The sequence below is a fragment of the Panthera onca genome, chromosome E1, assembly GCF_046562875.1.
Source record: "Panthera onca isolate mPanOnc1 chromosome E1, mPanOnc1 haplotype 2, whole genome shotgun sequence".
NCBI classification, from domain to species: Eukaryota; Metazoa; Chordata; class Mammalia; order Carnivora; family Felidae; genus Panthera; species Panthera onca.
In genome coordinates this window covers 31124262-31144496 of record NC_138352.1, presented here as the reverse complement: position 1 = coordinate 31144496, position 20235 = coordinate 31124262, and the positions used below count along the sequence as shown (strand labels likewise).

Sequence of the window (20235 nt, the reverse complement as noted above, 5' to 3'; positions counted from 1 at the left end):
CTGAGCACATTTTCTGGTTTGTATTACAGAGCTTGTGGGGACTGATATCCAGGGTCTGTTTTATTTCATTTTCTTAAAGGAACCTACATCTTCCTCTCCTTGCTGAAGAATATGATCCATGGCTAGAAGCCACATGTCTGTAAAGGAAGAAGGGGCAGTTCCTGGAAGCTGTTATATAAATGGAATCATACAATATATGGTGATATAAGTTCCTTAGTATTTTTCATTCCTGCCTTTGAGGAGATAAGCAGAGAGGGGCTCCTCGGACACCTCTAGGTTGGGTGCTGCTTTTCTGGGTCCCCACATCAGGGGCTGGCTGGGTAGGAATCCAGCATCTGTCATCTCTTCAGGCTCACTCTGGATGCTTCCAATAGGATGGCTGGTTGCCCTGGCTCTGGGCTGAAGACTTGGACATGCCTTGCAGGGAAGAAAGGCTTATGCACAGCCTTGGGGGCCACTGGCACCTGGATGGCGTTTGTCTTGGGATTGTGGATGGGCAGCCTCCCTTCCTATGTGACCATATGGATGTTCTGCCTTTGTTTTCAATAATACACTGACCTACGGTTAAAACTTTAGGACTCGTCTGCCCAGAAGCACAGAGCTCCCTGCGATGCCCATATCATTCTCTCTGTGCCCTCACTCTCACATGTCTTCTCATTCATTCTCCTACCCCCCATATCCTCAGGGGAGTTTGTACCAAGAAGCCCACTTGTCCTCACCCTGTGCTCTTGCCCTGTTTTCCTGACAGTTTCCGAGGCGGCCTGGATGTGACCCACGGACAGACGGGGCTGGAATCGGTATACACGATATTCCGGGACAGGGAGATCATGTTTCACGTCTCCACAAAGCTGCCGTTTACTGAGGGAGACGCCCAGCAGGTAACCTGGTTCCAGAGGGCTTCGGGAGCATGGGGCATGTGAGGTGAAAGCCTGCTTCTGGTCTTAGATACTTGAGGGACTGCGGTCCCCTCCCCATTTTCTTAATCCAGAGGCTTGTTTAGCTGTTCTCATGGAAGTCTGTTCCATCGTGTTATCTCCCGCAGGCCTTGTGGGAGGACAGGGCCCCTGGTTGTTCCACTTTGACTGGTGGGGCACCTGCAGCTCCATGTGGTTAAAAGACCATGTCCTGCTTGATGAGGGGCGGAGCTGGGAGCAGAGCCCAAGTGCCCTGCTCGCGTAGGGTGCTCGCCAACAGTACCCGATGGAGTTTGCAGATAGCAGCTTGACGCCAGCCCTGCCACTTAGGGGTGTGTGATTCCAGGCAAGCTGGGTAACCTGGTGACCTCGTGGTCCTCAGCTGTAAAACGGGGATGATACCACCTAAATCAGGGGTTTGTTGTGGGCATCATAGAAGGTTCGGAGCGTAGCGCTTAGTATGCTGCCTGGCCTGTGGCAGGCTACCTTCCTGACAGCTGTCCAGTCTGCAGGCCGCTGGGCTGTTTGTCCTTCTTCCTGCCCCAGTGATGGATGGCAAGGTGCTCATTGCCTGAGACACACCCCCCCCCCCCCCCCCCGCCTTCCAGCCTTTCTAGTCTCACGGCCTTGTCTCTCACCACACCTGCCTGTGGGCAGGAATTCGGCCTTTACCTGAACCGGGGTGAGACTTCTGCATCCAGTGTCTTCCCGTCTTCTCTCTCATTTGTGGCTTCTGATGGGCCCTGAGACCAGCAGCCGAGGCCTGGCCGTTGCACCATCTGCCCCTTTCCACTCTTTATGCCTTTTTAGTCTCCAGGAAAATCAGAAAGGGAGGTAGGCTCTTCACCAGACTCTGACCCATTCCTTTCTGAGCAGGGAGCTGAGGAGGGAGCACAGATGTAATACTGTAAACATAGTGCCTGGCTTCTTAGGAAAAAGGGAAATTGGCAAACGAGACTGTGATTTGGCTCTAAAATAACCACTGAATGTTCCAGAAACAAATGGGAGCAGGATTCCTTTTGAATCCAAAGTAGGTTTTCTCTCCACATTTTTACCTTAGTCTCTGTTCCCTCATGGCCTCCTCACGCCCTGCCCCAGCCTGGGCTCTCTTTCAGTCTCACCTGTATTCAGTGGGAAGTACACAGAGCCTTCTGCAAGGACTAAATAAGTATTAATTTTCTCTTCCCAAGAAATGGGAGGCAGTGGGTGGAATACGTGAGGCAATTTGTGTAAAAGTACCCAGCACGGGTTCAGTTTATAGTAAATGAGAAATTCAATGTGGAACATAGGGCCTGCATTCAGTAAGTGCTTAATAAAGGAACAAATGTGTAGGTAAGCGCCTAGCCAGAACTTAGCGTACAGGAGGGCCCTAACATTTGAAATCGTGTGTGAACAGCCCAGCATGGGTCCTCACACACAGGTGCTCAGTGATTGAGATCACCTGTGAAAGCACCTGGCACAGTTTGGGACTCTGAATCAGGGTTGTTTGCCCATGACCTCTGCCAAGCCAGGTTGCCCTCTTTCTCTGAGCATGGCTCTCCTTCCCTCTGCTATAGAATGATCCGTCCACTCATCCCTGCTTATCCCCATTTCTGTCAAGCACTGTCTTCCCCCCCACCTCCTCTTCCAGGAAGCCTTCTCAGATTAGCGTGAGGCCTCTGATTTTATTCTCCTCTCTGCCTCCATAATGTTGGACACTTTGTGTGTGGCAGCTGATTTAGCACATGCTGGCTGGTGCCTTTGTTACTGTCCTCAGGTAGCTTCATCTGAGTTTGTGTGTCTTCTGGATCAGTTACAGGCTTTACCAGCAAAACTCGTCCCTCACCTTTTTTTTTTTTTTTTTTTTTTTGATTTAACTTTATTTTTTATTTTTTAAAATTTACATACAAATTAGTATATAGTGAAGCAATGATTTCAGTGGATTCCTTAATGCCTCTTACCCATTTAGTCCATCCCCCCTCCCACAACCCCTCCAGCAACCCTCAGTTTGTTCTGACCCATATTTATGGGTCTCTTTTGTTTTGTCCCTCTCCCTGTTTTTATATTATTTTTGTTTCCCTTCCCTTATGTTCATTTGTTTTGTCTCTTAAAGTCCTCATATGAGTGAAGTCATGATTTTTGTCTTTCTCTGACTAATTTCACTGAGCATAATACCCTCCGGTTCCATCCACGTAGTTGCAAATGGCAAGATTTCATTCTTTTTGATTGCTGAGTAATACTCCATTGTGTGTGTGTATGTGTGTGTGTGTGTGTGTGTGTGTGTGTGTATATACATTATATATATATACATATATATATGTACATTACATATGTATGTATATATATGTATGTATATGTATGTATACATATGTATGTATATATATGTATGTATGTATGTATATATGTATATATATAATATATGTACATTATATATATATACGTGTATATATATACATTATCCATTCATGCATTGATGGACATTTGGGCTCTTTCCACACTTTGGCTATTGTTGATGGTGCTGCTATAAACATGGGAGTGCATGTGTCCCTTCGAAACAGCACACCTGTATCCCTTGGATAAATACCTAGTAGTGCAATTGCTGGGTCTAGGGTAGTTCTATTTTTAATTTTTTGAGGAACCTCCAAACTGTTTTCCAGAGTGGCTGCACCAGTTCGCATTCCCACCAACAATGCAAAAGTATTGCCCTTTCTCCACATCCTCGCCAACATCTGTTGTTGCCTAAGTTGTTAATGTTAGCCATTCTGACAGGTGTAAGGTGGTATCTTATTGTGTTGATTTGTATTCCCCTGATGATGAGTGATGTTGAGCATTTTTTCATGTGTCAGTTGGCCATCTGGATGTCTTCTTTGGAGAAGTGTCTAATTCATGTCTTTTGCCCATTTCTTCACTGGATTATTTGTTTTTTTGGCTGTTGAGTTTGATAAGTTCTTTGTAGATTTTGGATATAACCCTTTATCTGATATGTCATTTGCAAATATCTTCTCCCATTCTATCGGTTGCCTTTTAGTTTTGCTGATTGTTTCCTTCGTTGTGCAGAAGCTTTTTATTTTGATGAGGTCCCAGTAGTTCATTTTTGCTTTTGTTTCCCTTGTCTCTAGAGACGTGTTGAGTAAGAAATTGCTGCAGACAAGATCAAAGAGGTTTTTGCCTGCTTTCTCCTCGAGGATTTTGATGGTTTCCTGTCTTACATTGAGGTCTTTCATCCACTTTGAGTTTATTTTTGTGTATGGTGTAAGAAAGTGGTCCAGGTTCATTCTTCTGCATGTCACTGTCCAGTTTTCCCAGCACCACTTGCTGAAGAGACTGTCTTTATTCCATTGGATATTCTTTCCTGCTTTGTCAAAGATGAGTTGGCCATATGTTTGTGGGTCCATTTCTGGGTTCTCTATTCTGTTCTATTGATCTGAGTGTCTGTTCTTGTGCCAGTACCATACTGTCTTGAAGATTACAGCTTTGTAGTATAGCTTGAAGTCTGGGATTGTGATGCCTCCTGCTTTCGTTTTCTTTTTCCAGATTGCTTTGGCTACTCGGGGGCTTTTCTGGTTCCATACAAATGTTAGGATTATTTGTTCTAGCTCTGTGAAGAATGCTGGTGTTACTTTGATAGGATCACATTGAATATGTAGATTGCTTTGGGTAGTATCGACATTTTAGTAATATTTGTTCTTCCTATCCAGGAGCATGGAATCTTCTTCCATTTCTTTGTATCTTCTTCAATTTCTTTCATCAGCTTTCTATAGTTTTCAGTGTATAGATTTTTTTACCTCTTTGGTTAGATTTATTTCTAGGTATTTTATGGTTTTTGGTGCAACTGTAAATGGGATCGATTCCTTGATTTCTCTTTCTGTCGCTTCATTGTTGGTGTATAGAAATGCAGCCGATTTCTGTGCACTGATTTTATATCCTGCAACTTTCCTGAATTTATGAATCAGTTCCAGCAGTTTTTTGGTGGAATCTTTTGGGTTTTCCATGTAGAGTGTCATGTCATCTGTGAAGAGTGAAAGTTTGACCTCCTCCTGGCCGATTTGGATGCCTTTTATTTCTTTGTGTTGTCTGATTGCAGAGGCTAAGACTTCCAATACCATGCTGAATAACAGTGGCGAGAGTAGACATCCCTGCCTTGTTCCTGACCTTAGGGGGAGTTGTCCCTCACCTTTTAACCATCCTCCACGAGCCCCAAGTCAGGGCTCTGCATGCTTTGGAGCTCAGTAAGATGCTTGCTAGCCTCTACCTAATATCTTAGGTGTCTCCCCCAGTTTTTCTTTTTGGTGGCTTCTAAAGATTGAAAAAAAAAAAGCCCCTGGAGAGGTAGGTCTCAGAGTTTCAGGATTTATATATAAAGATAGAATAATGAAGAATTTCCTGTATAGATCTATCCTGTTTTCAGGATATTCCTTGCTGGCTTATAACAATGGAACACTTTTCTGTTTAGCTCCAGAGAAAGAGACACATTGGGAATGACATTGTGGCCATCATCTTCCAAGAAGAAAACACACCATTTGTCCCAGATATGATTGCCTCCAACTTCTTACATGCCTACATTGTTGTGCAGGTCGAGAATCCGGGCACAGAGACTCCATCCTACAAGGTGAGGAGAACGTTGGAGGAAGTGGTGGGCCCAGGCACTTCACCACATCTTATGGATTTAGTTAAATCAAGGACCACTAGTTCTCAGTGGCTCCTCGGGTCATTCTCCAAAATGGTACTCCTAGTGTTGGTATGATCAGTTTTCTAGAAATCCCAGGTTTCTGGGATTTGGGAGCCAAGAGGCCTGCCTCATGAGGTCATATCCTCCATCTGGCTGCTTCCAGGTTCAATAGCATCCAACGCAAGGGTTGAGAAGCTCCCAGTGCCTCTGTTTGGAATCTGGTAATGCCACTGGCTGGACTAAGGCAGAGCCAGAGGAGAGGAACGAAAGAGAGGAGGGTGGGGAGGACTATCAGGAAAGGGAAGGGAAGGGGTGTGGTAACAAAGGGGAAGAAAGGAAAGGAGAAATGTTTATGGTGACAGTGGTGGAGAGCAGGGGATCCGGCAGACCCTGGCCATGGGGTGGGCTCTTCTTGTTTAGCTTTTCTAGAATAAACCATTGGTCTTAATTTGAAGACTCCCGGGGGGGGGGGGGGGTTGCAAACACCTGAGTCTAAGTCTGAATCTAAGCCTCCAGATTGATAAGTGGTCTTCCAGGTTGGCTCAGTGTCCTCCCCGATGCAGGGAGGCCCTGGCAGCCCTCACCCTGCCCGTTCCCGATGGCTGTGCCGCCAGCCCTCTGCTCCCCTCCCCTTCTCCATGAGAAACAATTCTAACCTCTTGGGCAACAGTTTCTATCTCACCGGTGCTGGGGGCTGTGGGCTCCAAGGGAGATAGACTGAGGCAGGGTCTTTAAGGTGGATGTGAGTCTTTGAACCTCTTGTGGATATACGCAGAATGCTTATGTGCAAGATGTTGCGTTCATGTGCTGCTTTGCATATTAGGGGGAGAGAGACCAAAGGTCAGATTCTCAGAGGGCTCCCTGTTCCCCAGAAGTGTTAGGAACCACGGTTCTAAGGGAGAGGGAAATGAGCCTGTCGTTGCCAATGGGAACTTGGAATGATCTGAAAATGGAGTAACTGTGTAATAGCTTAGGCCAGTGCTGGTTCCTAGGGCTTACAAAGCCCAAGTGTTTCATGGCCATCTTCATGAAGTATCAACTTTGCTTGAAGATTTTGGAAAGGAAAATGATGTCATATAATTATTACGTCAGTAGAAACCCACATATTTGAGTGCAAAATGCACATCAACTTTAAAAGCAGATATGAGACTACAAACAAAACCCCACACTCTCTCCTACGAGGAAAGCTGACTCTTCTGTCCCCATGTTCATGTTGATGTCCATGCTCCTCCGTCATTGAGCACTTTCAGCTTTTCGGCTGAAAAGTTGCAGAAGCCATGTTTTGGGCATTTCCTCGGAGGATCACCTTCTTACACCAAAATGGGCATTCCCTTCAAACAGCTGTTTGATTTGTTGATGGAAGCAAGTTTATTCATTCAGTGCCCTCTGTGTGCTGGGGGTGGGACACGTGGAAGTGACCTACAGGGAAAGGGGAGAGGGCCAGTGAGTGCAGTTCAGCCACCAGGCCACTCAGACAGCCAACTGACTCTCTTCACAGCCAGTGGAGGCAGAGAGCCGCTGGGTAGGATCCTCGAGGTAAAGCTGTGTGGTAGGAGGGCTCCCAGACGCTGCCAGGCAGTCATGTGCAAACGTGTGGCTTGTCTGCTGGGCCTCTGCTGGCAGAAGAGGCCTCTCGTGGAGGTTTAGTATTTGTTTTTAGCTCCTGATAGGAAATGGAACTCAGCTAACTGGCTTCTCCACTTTCTCAAGAGCTTAGTGGGGTGGGAAAATGCAGAGATCCAAAAAAACACCACTCCCCTCCCCCCCACCTCCAGCTTTGATGCCTGAAGTCTTTACCAAGGCTTCTCAGCCAAAGCCCATGGTCCAGGGAGAAGCACTGTCCTCAGAGAGGGTGGCAATAAGCAGAGAAGCGGGACCCACAGGGAGAGCCGTGCTCTGTCCCCAGGCTTTGGGACTGTGTGGTCCACCTGCCGGGCAAACATCCAGGCTGGAAGGCAGACCTGTGAATGGGGCTGGGGATGCAGGGCGGGGGGAGGGAGGCCAGCCTTCCAACATGCTCCCCAGAGCTCTGTCCCTTCATATTCCCAGCAGCACCCCAGGTGATGAGAAGACCCGGGAGGACCTGGTCAGATTCCTCAGAGGGTCCAGGGTGAAATGGGACTTTCAATGACCTCTGCAGACTTAGGGGCTATGGCAAAGGAGGGTGAGATATCCCCAGGGGCTGAACAGTGTCCCAGGAGGCCTCCACTGGGGAGGATGAACAGGAAAGAAAAGGAAATAGAGGGAAGGACAGGGGTGGGAAGGTGCAGGAAAGCCCCCCAGACCGAGAGGCTCAGGAGCTGACGGTTCTGGTCCCGGCCCTGCCTCTGACTGCTGCATGACCTTGAGCCGGTTCCTTCCCTCTCTGGACCTCAGCTTCCATCTGTGTGAAATGAGGAAGTTGGACTAGACCAGCTCTGAGTTCCTTCCAGCCCTGACATACTGCGGGAGGGGAAGCGGAGTCAGGGGTTGGGGGAGTTGAGGAAGAGGGGTATGTGTGTGTGTGTGTGTGTGTGTGTGTGTGTGTGTGTGTGAAGAGAGAGAGAGAGAGAGGGAGAAGGAAATGGTTGAGGGGAACTCTCTAGTATTTCAAGTGTCCTTTCTTAGGTGCAGGTCAGCAGGGGAAGTAAAAAAAAAACAAAGCCCCAGGTAACAGGTTACCCCATACTGGGTGCTTGCTCTGCACCAGGCACTGTGCTAGGCCCTTAGAAGCACAGCCTCCTTGAACCTTCACGAGCCCCTGGTCAGGCAAGGTCTCTTGTTAGCCCTATTTTACAGGAAGGAAACTGAGGCTGAGAGCCTAAGCCACTTAAGGCTGGAGGCCACAGAGCCCGGAGGTGGGGAGCTGGAGTGTGTCCAGGTCTGCCAGTGGTCTTCACCACTGAGCCGTCAGAGCAGGTGGGAACTTGGCTCCAAAACTCAGGGGTGCATGAAAGGTGATGTCAGATGATTTTTCAGATGGGAATTTTGTCCCTGTCCTGCCCGGATGGAAGGGAACTCCGGCTGAACCGTTACTAGAACTCCCTCCTCTTCCTGTCTCAGGTCACCCTGCCCCTGATTCCTGAAGCCTGGCAGAGGTCTCAGGAATCCTATGGGAAGCACCCCACTGGGGAGGGGTGCTGCCTGTGTACCCACTTCCCCTCACTGCCGATCTGGTGCCTGGACAGCCTTCCACGGTTCTCCAAGGCTTCCAGGCCACACTTGGCCGTGCATGTCAAGGTGGGAGCCCTTGGAGGCTCCCCGCCTCCCTGGTTTATCCTTGAACTCACACGCTCCAAGCCTCTTTCTCTTTCCAGCCTCGAAAATTCTCTTCCCCACAGTACCTGCACCTCTCTCTCAGCCCTGCCCTGCCCCCTGCTGGGAGGCCCGCACTGAATTTAGAAACTGAGAAGGTGGGGCCGTGTTCTGGCAGCTTCTGCTTTCGGCCCAGCAACCCACCTGTCCTCAAGAGGAGGGAACAGCAAAGCCCCGGGCACTTTGTTGGAAAAGGGGTCAGGAGAGGGAACACAGTGGGGATAGAAGATGCATGGCCGTCACCCGGAAGGATCCTGTCCCCTGCTTTTCTGACATGGCTGCTGTGGTGGGCTTATCTGACCAAGAGACTCGGCAGGTTGAAGAGCATGTCTGAAGCGCCTTACCCAGTCAGCACAGACCACTCTAGAGCAAGCCTGAGAAGGAGGGCCATAGGGGTGGGAAGAGGGCGGAGGGCCTGACCTCTGGCCTACCCCCCCACCTCAGTTCCTGTGCACAGTGGGTGGTGGTGGGTTACTGTGTTTGGCAGCTGGAACCAGCCAGAGATCATGTCAGCTGAACACACACCATTTCCTAATTCTGGGCATGCAGACAGCCTTGAGCTTGGGGAGAGAAAGCAGTACTGACCAGCTCTCTCCCGCTGTTTCCTTCCAGACCCTGGCAGGGCCTTCCCTTGGCCTGGCTCTGAGCTGCCTGCTCACCCGGTCTGGCAGACTCTCTGCATCTGCCCTGCTTCATAGGCCAGGGAGGCTGGCAGCACGCCAGGGCCAGGCTCACGCCAGCGGCAGTCTGGGAAAGGGAGAGGGCAGAGTCTCTAGAGAGGCCTGCAGCCTTTGGGCTGAGAGCAGGTGAAACCAGGGCACGTCCACGCAGGGAGAGCATCTGGATGTGCTGGGCCTGTCCTGAGGCTGGGACACCCCTAGGCAGAGCGCCTGGGTGCTCTCACTCCTAGTTCCTGCCTCCCCAGGCTGGCCGGAAGTGGACACCACACCCAGAGCCTGGGGCACCCTGTGCAAGAGCACCGTGATGTCCCCCTACCCACAATTCCCAGCCTGGGCCCTGGCGCTCTGTTGGTTCAGGGCTCACCCAGACAGACTGTCTAACCCTGCGTGTGGGGCCAGGGCTCCCAAACACTAGTCCACCAACCGCACGAAAGCTTTGTGGAGTGTTTAACAGTTGCGGATTCCTGGCTCCGCCCCAGAGCTTGTGATTCAGTAAGTTTGGGGTGGAGCCCATGCAATCGGTATTTATTTTTTAAACACTTGAAGTGATTCAGGTTTGGGAGTCAGTGTTGTGGGAAAAGGACCACAGAGCAGGACCAGGAGGTCTGGATTCCCTGGTCATCTCTGTGGCTAATCACCTGTGTGCCTGAGGGGAGATGGCTCCCAGTCTCTGGGCATCTGTGTCCCCATCAGTAAGACAGGGTTAACGGTTCTCACTTTGTCTTCTCCGTGGGATTAATATCCATTCAAATGAGGCAACGAGATAAGTCCTCCTGGGCACTTGTGCTGCGTTAGAAGTGGAGTCCCAGGCTACTCCTCAGTCCTGTCTGGTCATCTTGCCAAACTTGTTTCTGGCCTCCAGAAATGTAGATGAGAGCATGTGGATGGCTCTGTGCAGCCGGCCCCACTTCTAGGAACAACGACTTGGGCCATGCTGGTGATGGCTCATGGGAGTGTTGGATTTGAGTTCCGGGGAGGGGAGGGCAGAGGATGCTCTGGGTGGTGGGCTTTCCTAGGGCCGGGGCTTGGAATGCATTATCCTCCTCAGCTTGGATCTCTTCCCTCCTGGCCCACACCGAGACTCTGTTTCAGGTGTCAGTCACCGCACGGGAAGATGTGCCCGCCTTTGGCCCACCTCTGCCCAGCCCTCCTGTTTTCCAGAAGGTAAGACACCCCTTTCTGCTCTTCTCTTATCTCAGGCTCTAGGTTTCAGCATCTGAGTGGCCGTGGCTGGAGTGGGGCCGGATCTGGGCTGGGGATGTTAGAAGCGCCTTAGGCAGGCTTGGGAGAAACTCCTTACTTGGGGTCTCTCCCCTCCTCTCCTGGTGCCGCCAGCCTGGCCTAGTACAGTGCCTCTTCTCACAGTGTTTGACGCTGGCTTTGCCTTTCTGCTAGAAGAAACATTTTTGTACCTATGCCACAGTCCCAGAAGCCTTGGACAAGAATTGCTTTCAGTCATGGAAACGCCGGGGCAAGGGGTTGATTTCCTGGGACCAGGAGAGCTGGTTTCCACATTGGCATCTTAGGTGGGCCTGGCCTGGGCTAGAAAATGACCGAATGTCAGAAGGAGGCCTTTTAGGGACTCTCCTCAGACCCTCTGTTCTGCTTACCTGTTGCTGTGGCTGAAAGCCCTTTCAGCAACAGCTGAGGCTGAGAGAATCCCAGAGCTTCATGTCTGTTCCAGGGCCCGGAGTTCAGGGAGTTTCTGCTCACCAAGCTCACCAACGCAGAGAACGCTTGCTGCAAGTCGGACAAGTTTGCAAAACTGGAGGTGAGAGCACTGCTTCTGGAAGTCTTCCTCCTGCCTTCCTGGCTGCTTTCAGCCTGCCTGTCCCGGGGGTCTTCTCCTGGGGGCTGCTCAAGGTGCGGGGCACTGTGTTTGCCTCTCTAAGCCTTCAGTCCTGCGTTGATTTAGGAACTCTTTCCTCTTGTGGAAACTTCATGCAAACTTCAGGTCTAACCAACCATGCACCAGTCATTTATTGAGCACCTACTGTGTGGCAGACTCTGTTCTATTCCCCGTGATACCGGGGTGAGACATAGTTTCTGCCTTACGGAGCTTTTGGGCTGGTGGGAAGGGGCCATTACTTAAGAGACAGGTATGATATAGTGTCCACACTGGGCCGTGATGGAGGCCAGCACAGGGGCTGTGACTGCTTCTGCCCATGCAGAACTGGGATGTGTTCAGGGAAGGCTTCTTGGAGGAGGTGGCCCTTGACCTGCTGAATCTGGGTATCTGACAAGGCTTCTGCCAGGAGGAAAGTTTGAGGAGGGTTATTCTAGGCATGGGAAATAGCATGAGCAAAGGCCGGGCAGATCAGAGCATGACTTTTGAGGGAGCCCCAGAGGGTTTGACATGGCCTGAGAGAAGGACTCGTGTGGGGGTGGATACTCAGCTGGAGAGGTTGGTTGGGTCAGGTCAGGAAGGGCTTTGAACTTTAGAGGTGATGAGGTACTAACACAATACTTAGGAGAGTGATGGTTTGCTTTGCATATTAGAAGATGACCCTGATGTGACAAGAAGGGCAGGCTGCCAGGGAGGAGGGCAGGAAGGGTGGCAGCTTCCAGCTACCCAGCTGGTGACTCCAGCTATTACAGGAGTCCAGGACACATGGTGACAGCTTGCTTGCACTGGCCACAGGAGGAAATGGTTTGGGGGCAGGGTTGGGAGGACTTGATGGAGTCCTGTATTTGGGTGGGACGAAGTGGAATTCCAGGGCGGCTCTTGGGCCTTTGGCCCGGGCTCTTCACCTACCTGGGGATCATTGGGAATGAGGTCTTTTAGGACCTGCTGACCTGGAAGTGCCTGCAAGGGTTGCTGCAAGGGCTCGTCCTGGTACGTGTGCACGGCGCCCCCTGGAGGTTGTATCCATGGCCCTGGTGCGCCGTTCGGATGGAGAAGGGCGGTTGGGTACTCGGCTGTGGAGCTGGAGGCAGAGATCTGAGCTGGGACTCGGCAGGGTAGAGCTGTGGGATGGCTCGAGGAGAAGGGGCGGGGGAGAGAGCAGAGGCCAGCCACAGAGCTTTGGTATTACCTGCAGTACTTGTGAGCACGGAGCCTAGCCAGGCCTGAGGTCCACACTGTTAACTGGGATGCTGGCGGTCAGGTGTCTGGAGCCCTGGGGAGAGGGCGCATCTCTGTCCTCGGTGCCAGCTCCACCGTCCCCACCCTCTTTTCTTCTAGGACCGGACGAGGGCCGCCCTTCTGGACAACCTTCATGATGAGCTTCACACCCACACACAGGCCATGCTGGGACTGGGCCCAGAAGAGGACAAGTTTGAGAATGGGGGCCATGGGGGATTCTTGGAGTCTTTTAAGGTACAGGCACAGGAGCGGCTGGGGATTGTGTATGGTGGAGGTGAGGGTGGGGCAAACAAAGGAAGGGGTCCAAGGTCTTTGGGGTCCTGACCCCAGAGCCCAAGTGCCAGGATTGCAGTGTTGGTAGAGGGCAGGGGCATCGGGAAGTGTGAGCGGTCAGAGCCACCAGCAGTGTCTCTGGCGTCTTCTGCATCCTTCCTTGATTCGGATTTTGTCTCCTCCTGGCCCAGGAGTCTGAGAAACAGGGACAGGGAAAGAGTTGTCAGCAGGCAGCAGGAGAGGAGCCAGCACAAACCAGGAACATTACTGCCTTCAACTTCCTCCTTCTGTGGCGGGATGAGGAGTCCAGGACAGGATGATGAGAGCCAGGACAAGCCTTAGGGGTCTGTAACAGCCAGTGTGTGGTACTGCGATGGTCCACCTGGCAGGGCGTTGGAGGACCCGGCCAGGGCCGGTGGGACGGAGTTACAGGCAAGTAAATCTCTGTGGACTTTGCAAAAGGAAGAACTTTCTAACGAGGACGAGCTGCTAAAAGAAGTAGTGAGCTCGCTGTCCCTGGAAGTATTCAAGTAGAGCTCGGGCAGCCACTGAGCTAGTGTGAGATACAGGAGGCTTATCATCACATGTTTACTGAGCGTTTTTGGTCTACACAGCTCTTACGTCCAGCATCTAGCTTGACCTTGGCTGTATTCCTGTGTAGTCAACAGAACGAGTCTTGTTATTCCTACTCACACGTGAGGGCACAGGCGAGAGGGGCCGCAGGACTGCTCAAAACCTTACACCTACTTAGAGGTAGAGAAACAAACTCAGCCTTTCTGGTTCTTAGGTTAACATTCTGCCGGATTGCCCGTTGCAGAATGACTTGTCGAGCTGCCGTTTTGGGGGCAGTATGTGTGGGGTCAGGGTGAGCCCTGCCTGCGTTAGAATCCCAGCTCGGTGTGATCGTGGGCACGGTCTTTAAAGTCTCTGAGCTGCAGTGTTCTCAACGACACACGGATGATCAATCGGACCTCTGGAGTTGCTGGAGGAATTCACTGAAATAATACGTGGAGAGTGCGCGTTGCCTGGAACACGGTAAATGCTTGGTGAAAGCGTTAGCTATTATTGCTGCGTAAGGTGAAAACCTACTGTGCGCCAACCCATCTAAAGCCTCACAAGTGCCCTCTGTGCCCTGTGAGGAAGGCTGTTATGATGGGGATAATAACTCATTTCCAGTTTTATTAATTGTGGGTGTAATTTTTCGTGTGAGGAAATTAAGGCTCAAAGAGACAAAGTAATTCGAATCCGAGTGTTGAGTTGAGTCTGCTGGATCGCAGAGCCCGTGCTCTACATGATGCTGCCTCTGGTTCCAGACTCGGTTAGGATTCCACCCACGCCAACCTGGCCTGGGCAAGCCTGGGGTCTGTCCCTGGCGGCCCGGCGGGACCGCAGAGAGCAGGGCATGGCTCCGCTGGCCCTAGTCGAGGCAGCTGCCGAGATTCCTCGCGGGGGCGGGGGCGGGGGTGGGGGGGGGTGTGGGAGCCGAGCTGCTTGTCCAGGCTGGTGGGAGATTCCTGGGGCATCTGTTTCAGGCCTGATGGACAGCAGCAGCCAGGGTGAAATAGGAGAAATTGGAGATCAAGAGCAAAGGGGCATGAGGGAGAAGGGGGGCAGGGGAGGAAAGAGGGAGCTAGGTCGGCTAGCCCGGCAAGAGAAGGGGGAATGTGAAACCCAGGAAATAGGAAAACTTTTGTAGCACTGCCCCTTCATCATATCAAGCACATCACAGTGCTCCCACATCCCGCAGTAAAATGTAATTTGTGTATGGCTTAAGCTGCAGGTGACTAGCTAACATAATGTGATATTTTGTAGATTTTAATGAAGCGTTTGTTTTGCAAGTTTCTTTCTGTATTTTGAAGCTCACAGTCGGGTTTTTCAAGTTTCAACTGTTTTTATAACCTGGAAAAGCTCGTAGACTGTGCACACTGCCCATGGCGCCTTTGGATAAAATGGTCCAGCAGCTACATGCAGGTTGTGGGTCTAAAGGAGGGTGGCTCCAGGCCACTTGCCCAGTCACCTGCCTCTGGAGGAGTAACAGTTGATCTGTGTTCGACTCTAGTGGGGCTGACTGAAGAGGTTTCCCACAGAGAGGAGGCTTCAAGATTTTAACAACTACTCATCTTTGATCCAGTAGTCCAGGATCTTTTTCTTTTCAACCCTTAATCCTTCCACCTGTGGGCTGGAGACATCTGCTTGTGCATTCTGCTTCCATGCCTGTCCCGGAGGCAGCGCTTATGGGGTATGGGAAGGGTTGTCACGATCGGTCACACTGAGTGAGCCTTCAGAGCTCTGACCATTATGATGAACTTTTTTTAAACCCTGAGTTGGGAACAGGAGCTCTTTTACTCTGTTCCTGCCACCATTATCCTCTTATCTCCCAGGCTGTGGAGGCTGGAGCTGGGGGCCAGCCAGGAGCAGCACGGAGCCCAGCGGCCTGGAGGTTTGTGATGTCTGGGCCAGGCCCACGGTCTGACCCAGCTCGGGAAACCGCCTCTCGTCGTTGTGCTGTTTCTTCATGCACTCCTGGGGTGGTGCTGTGGCATCAGAATTATTGGCATTCCTCATGGTGTTCCTCACCTGCACCTCTGGAAAGAAGTGGTGCACAAAATGATCCCAGAAAGAAAAGTTGTGTGTTTTATCTCCTTCTGGTCAAAGGTCTCATCTCGTGTGGAGACAGTTGAGAATTCTCAGGGCTAAAAGCAGTCTCAACCATCCATCCCCTTGCCTCTCGGGACCATTCTCCCTTCCACCCCCCTACAGAGCAGTGGCCCTCTGTCCCTCTGCAGAGAAGCAGACCCATCGCTGCCCTAGGTCATGCTGCCTGGCACCTCACACCACGTAGAATAGTTCTCTCTTCTTACCTCGGTCCCACTGGCTGTACTTCAGGCTTTTCTTCCATGAGAAACAGAACAGTTGGTTTATGGATGTCCAGACCTGCTTCTCAAACTGAGTGCTGAGAGATAGTCTCAGGAATCTGCCAGTTCTACAAACACTTAAAAATTTTGCATTTTCACTTAGATGATAACCTAAAAATATACATATTTCCAATTATAGAGACCAAACTTCTGCAGCGAAACTCTCAATTAAAAGACATTTCTGTGGAATAAGAAAGTATATTGTATATGCGGTCCGTGGAACCACTGCTGTGGGGGTCTGTGGATGTATTCTGGGTCTTGCAAGAATATTTTTCTTTATAAAAGAGCTGTGGGACGCCTGGGGGTTAAGTGTCCAATTCTTGATTTCGGCTCAGGTCATGATCTCATGGTTCCTTAGATCAAGCCCCATGTTAGGCTCTGTGCTGACCATGCAGAGCCTGCTTCAGATTCTCTCTCTCCCTCTCTCTCTGCTCCTCCCCAGCTCATGCGTGCGCGCTCTCTCTCAAAATAAATAAACTTAAAAAAAAAGAGTAGCATTAAAAATGAATAAAAATGAAAGAGCTGTACATTACTCAGCTTCCAAAAATATTGATCTCTGGACCATTGTTTCCAAATGCCATTCTCAGCCACTGCCAGCTGTTGATGAAGCTATTATTGGTCTGTAATGAAATGAAAAGAAAAAGTAACGCTCCTCGGAGGCACCTGGGTGGCTCAGTTGGTTAAGCATCCAACTCTTGATTTTGGCTCAGGTCACGGTGTCGCGGTTCGTGAGAGCGAGCCCCGCCTGGGGCTTTCTGTGCCCCTCTCAAAATAAATAAAACTTAAAAAAAGAAAAGAAAAAGTAGCACTCCTTGATGTAGCTACGTGTTATGTACACAAAATACACGTAAGCCACATTTTGAGAGACACTGAGCTGGCCCAACCATCCATTAACCTTGTGCAGAAGGGAGAATGGAGGACCAGAGAGAAGAGGGTCCAGTGGCAGAATGGGGACCACCCAAGCAGGGACAGCTGCTTTCTCCAGCCTTTGAGAGGTGGTGATAGTTAATGCACTGGTGTGATACGTATGACCCCTAGTGGCAGGAGAAGGGCAGGAGGCTGCAATTTCCCAGGCAGAGTACCCGCAAGCAGGGGCAGCCCGGGTGTTCCTGGATTGGAGCTCCCGTCTATGGAGGGGGGAGGGGTATTTCCTTCTCTTGTCAACCTGCATCCTTTATTTGCCCTGCTAGAAGGACAGAACACCCCATTCCAGTCCTCAGTGTACCTCCCGATGAGGAGTGTCTCAGGAGGCAAGCGGTTAGCATCTTTCTCTCCAAGCACCCCTCCCTTTGTTGCTTGCCTTGTGCAGCTAGGCACGTGGGCCTTAGTGCTCATGTCTCTGCTTCGTGTCCCCTAAGTTTGTTGAACCGAAACAACTCGCAAAACCCATTTAGAATCATGAGGAAGCACAAACCCCTAAGGAAGCAAGGCTTGTGGTTGGCCCAGAAGAGACTTGCTCCGTGTATAACACTAACTGGTAGCTCAGTCCCCTGCCTAAATGAAGTGACATAAGCAGATAGAGAGAAAGTGCCACCACCTCCCCTCCCCCACGAAGGGAGAGCTTGTTCAAAAGTAAGCCGTGAGGTGAGCTGAGGGCTGGGAGACCGTGAGGAGGGACCCTGGAACCGGCGGTGGTTAGCCGGGAGGAGAGCACTCTCTGAGGGCACTCGTGTCCTCAGACAGTTGAGGGACGGTTGTGTGAAATATGGAACAGACTGGTCTGAGATTGAAGAACGAGTAAGATGCCAGCTCGGTGCACAGAAGGCCTTTCCAAGGGTCGGGCTGTCCGCCACTGGAGTAGGCAGTGCTGAAAGCAGTGAGCAGCCTGTCCCTGGGAGGATGCAGGCGGAGGGGAGACCGTCTTTTCTCTTCTCTACCCTTTCCTCGCTCTCCTTCCTCCCCGGTTTGAGAAGGCTGTGCTTCCAGCTCCACATCAGATTGAAACGTAAAACACTTCAGACCACGTCACTGGATGATTTTGTCCAAATCCAGCTTTGTTTTAAGGCTTTGGGGCAACCGTCATGTCTCTGACCTTCCGTCCCCAAAAGCGGGGAAGGAGAGCTGGGCCTGAGCGAGCAGGTTGCGCACCGGGTATTGGGCACCCACGGTCTCACGTCCTCCCCACGCAGGACCGTCACCACGTTGTGCGGACGAGGAGGCCGTGTGTCAGAGAGGTTCATACACTGTGTTGGGAAGACCAGGATTCAGACCTCTTTCTGTTAGCTTCAAGCAGCAGATGGCCACCCTGCACATCCCTGGGGTTCCCTGTCAGCCCATTGTCTCCTCAGATTTATCTTGCAGACTCAGACAGCGGCACCAAGGGCATTTGAGGAGAAAACGTCTTTCCTGACATTGACCTTGGAGACTTTTTTTGAAGAGAGTCGAAAGCCCTTGGTTTCTGATCACCGTTAGTCCATCAACCAGTTCCGTTATATGTTCAATCTGGACAGCTCTTTGGGAGACCGGGACCCTTTCATCTGGAGCCCAGGGTCCTGGATTTGGGTCCCCACTCCATCTCCCACCTGCAGCGACCTTGGGTGATCGTTTGCCTTTTGGGACCTTTCCTATCAGTGCCTGTCCTGTCTGCATCTCAGAGTTGTAGGGATCCAGCGAGTTCATGTATACGAAGCCCAGTAGACCAGATCTCATCAAACCACATCAAATCTTTCTTGGAAAGAGACCCGTGAGGAGGGCATCAGAACATACACGATTAGCTGACACATCGTCGTTGATGACGGTGGTGGTGGCGGCAGACCCACAGGGGCTCCAGCGGGATGTCATGATGCTGAGATTTATGGAGCACTTGACTCACTTAGGGAGGTTTGCTGTTTATCCAGAGACACCTCAGTGTGGTGCCACACCATTCCTGCCCTCGGTTTTCCAGAGGGCGTGTGACTTAATGTTGTCTTTGGGCAATGGAATGAATAGAATGTACTGGCTGGAAACAGTTGCTAGGCGATTCTGTTCTGTGGTCTAGAAAGGGAGAGAGAGATGATGTCCCTCAGGCAGTGTCTTTGACTCACACAGGAGAGGCTAGATGACATCAGGGGTAAGAGTCTGGTGGGCTCTGTGCCTCATTTGCAGAAATGGTTCGTCTCCAGAGCATTCGTGTTTGCCAATGGCTGTCTTTCCTGAATCGGCTTCCTGCATCCATGCCTTTGTCCTTCTAAGTCAGTTTTCTGAAGCTAAGTTTCTGAGGACCTCAGCCTGCTCTCACAGTAAGGAAAACCCACGAGCCCACTTAGCAAGGGCTTTTGTGGGGACTTATGGCTCAGTGTGGTCCTTGGCATCCGTTAGCCTGGCTTGTTGGCTTCATCCCGCAGGCTTGGTCTCTCATGGCCCCAAGGTGGCTATGGCAGTTTCAGGTGCAGAATATCACATCTCTTTTGGAAATCCTTTAAAAAAATTTTTTTTTCAATGTTTATTTATTTTTGAGAGACAGAGAAACGCAGAGCACGAGCAGGGGAGGGGCAGAGAGAGAGGGAGACACAGGATTCAAAGCAGGCTCCAGTCTCTGGGCTGTCAGCACAGACGCGGGGCTTGGACTCACGAACTGTGAGATCATGACCTGAGCCGAAGTCAGATGCTTAACCGATGGAGCCACCCAGGCGCTGCTGGGAGTCCTTGAGGAGACCTTTCCCCACAGCTCCCATCCGACACCCCTCATGTCCCACTGGCAAGGGGATAGGTTATGTGACCCCTTTAGACTGATCATGATACGCCCTTGTCCCATGGAGGAAGAGGGGAAGTTGGACCAGACAGTGGCTCTGCACTGAGGAATATGCTAGGGATGACATTTTTATGTGCATAACTCATCATATCTCCATTTGTGTATCTTGGCGTATGTTGGGGTTTATATCGAGGCCCTCTGTCCTTCTACCTATTAGCTGGGTGCTCCTGGTCAGGTCACTGAGCCTCTCTGAGCCTTACCTGTGAAATGGAATGGAGGGCATCCACACGGTGGGCTTATCGGGAGGATACATCTAAAGCTCTTAGAGAGCCTGGCGCGTCATAAGTCCCCAATAAACGTGGCAACTCTTCTGTTTGTGTGCTTCCTGTGTGCCCGTCCCTGTGCCAGAACCAGGAGAATTACAGGAGAGGAGTCAGAGAAGTGTCAGACCTGACCTCTGCCTCTAAGAAGTGTCCAAGTCGGCTAGGGAAACAAGACGTGTTCCTAAAATTAGGGCAACACTAAAAGTCCCAGGGCCTGTGGGAGTGCTCCCTCTGTGTTAACTAGCTGTCCTCACTATGGCCACTTCTCTTGGTTCTGGTTCCAGAACAGCATAGACCTGCCGAGTGGTCTGAGGGAGCATTGTCACCTCCCAGGCCTGTCCCTGTCAAAGGCTTAACGGCCTTGATTTTACCTGTTCCTGTCTGTGCCACGCTGTGACAAGCCCCTGATCATCCTGGGTGTCCCCTCCTGGAC

The 20235-nt window shown here is 51.1% G+C and overlaps 1 protein-coding gene across 10 annotated transcripts in view; it reads left to right on the top strand.

Annotated features, from left to right (window-relative positions):
• Positions 1 to 20235, top strand: part of RAP1GAP2 (RAP1 GTPase activating protein 2) — a 223685-nt gene that overhangs the window by 190747 nt on the left and 12703 nt on the right. For all 10 annotated transcript variants that reach the window (XR_009614433.3, XM_060646970.3, XM_060646974.3 and 7 more), the window contains 5 exons: positions 749 to 878; positions 5347 to 5502; positions 10629 to 10700; positions 11221 to 11307; positions 12721 to 12855. Coding sequence is in view for 9 of the 10 variants with exons in the window: in XM_060646970.3 (XP_060502953.1) it covers positions 749 to 878; positions 5347 to 5502; positions 10629 to 10700; positions 11221 to 11307; positions 12721 to 12855 (580 nt within the window). In the remaining variant the exon portion in view is untranslated. The remainder of the gene's footprint in view (positions 1 to 748; positions 879 to 5346; positions 5503 to 10628; positions 10701 to 11220; positions 11308 to 12720; positions 12856 to 20235) is intronic.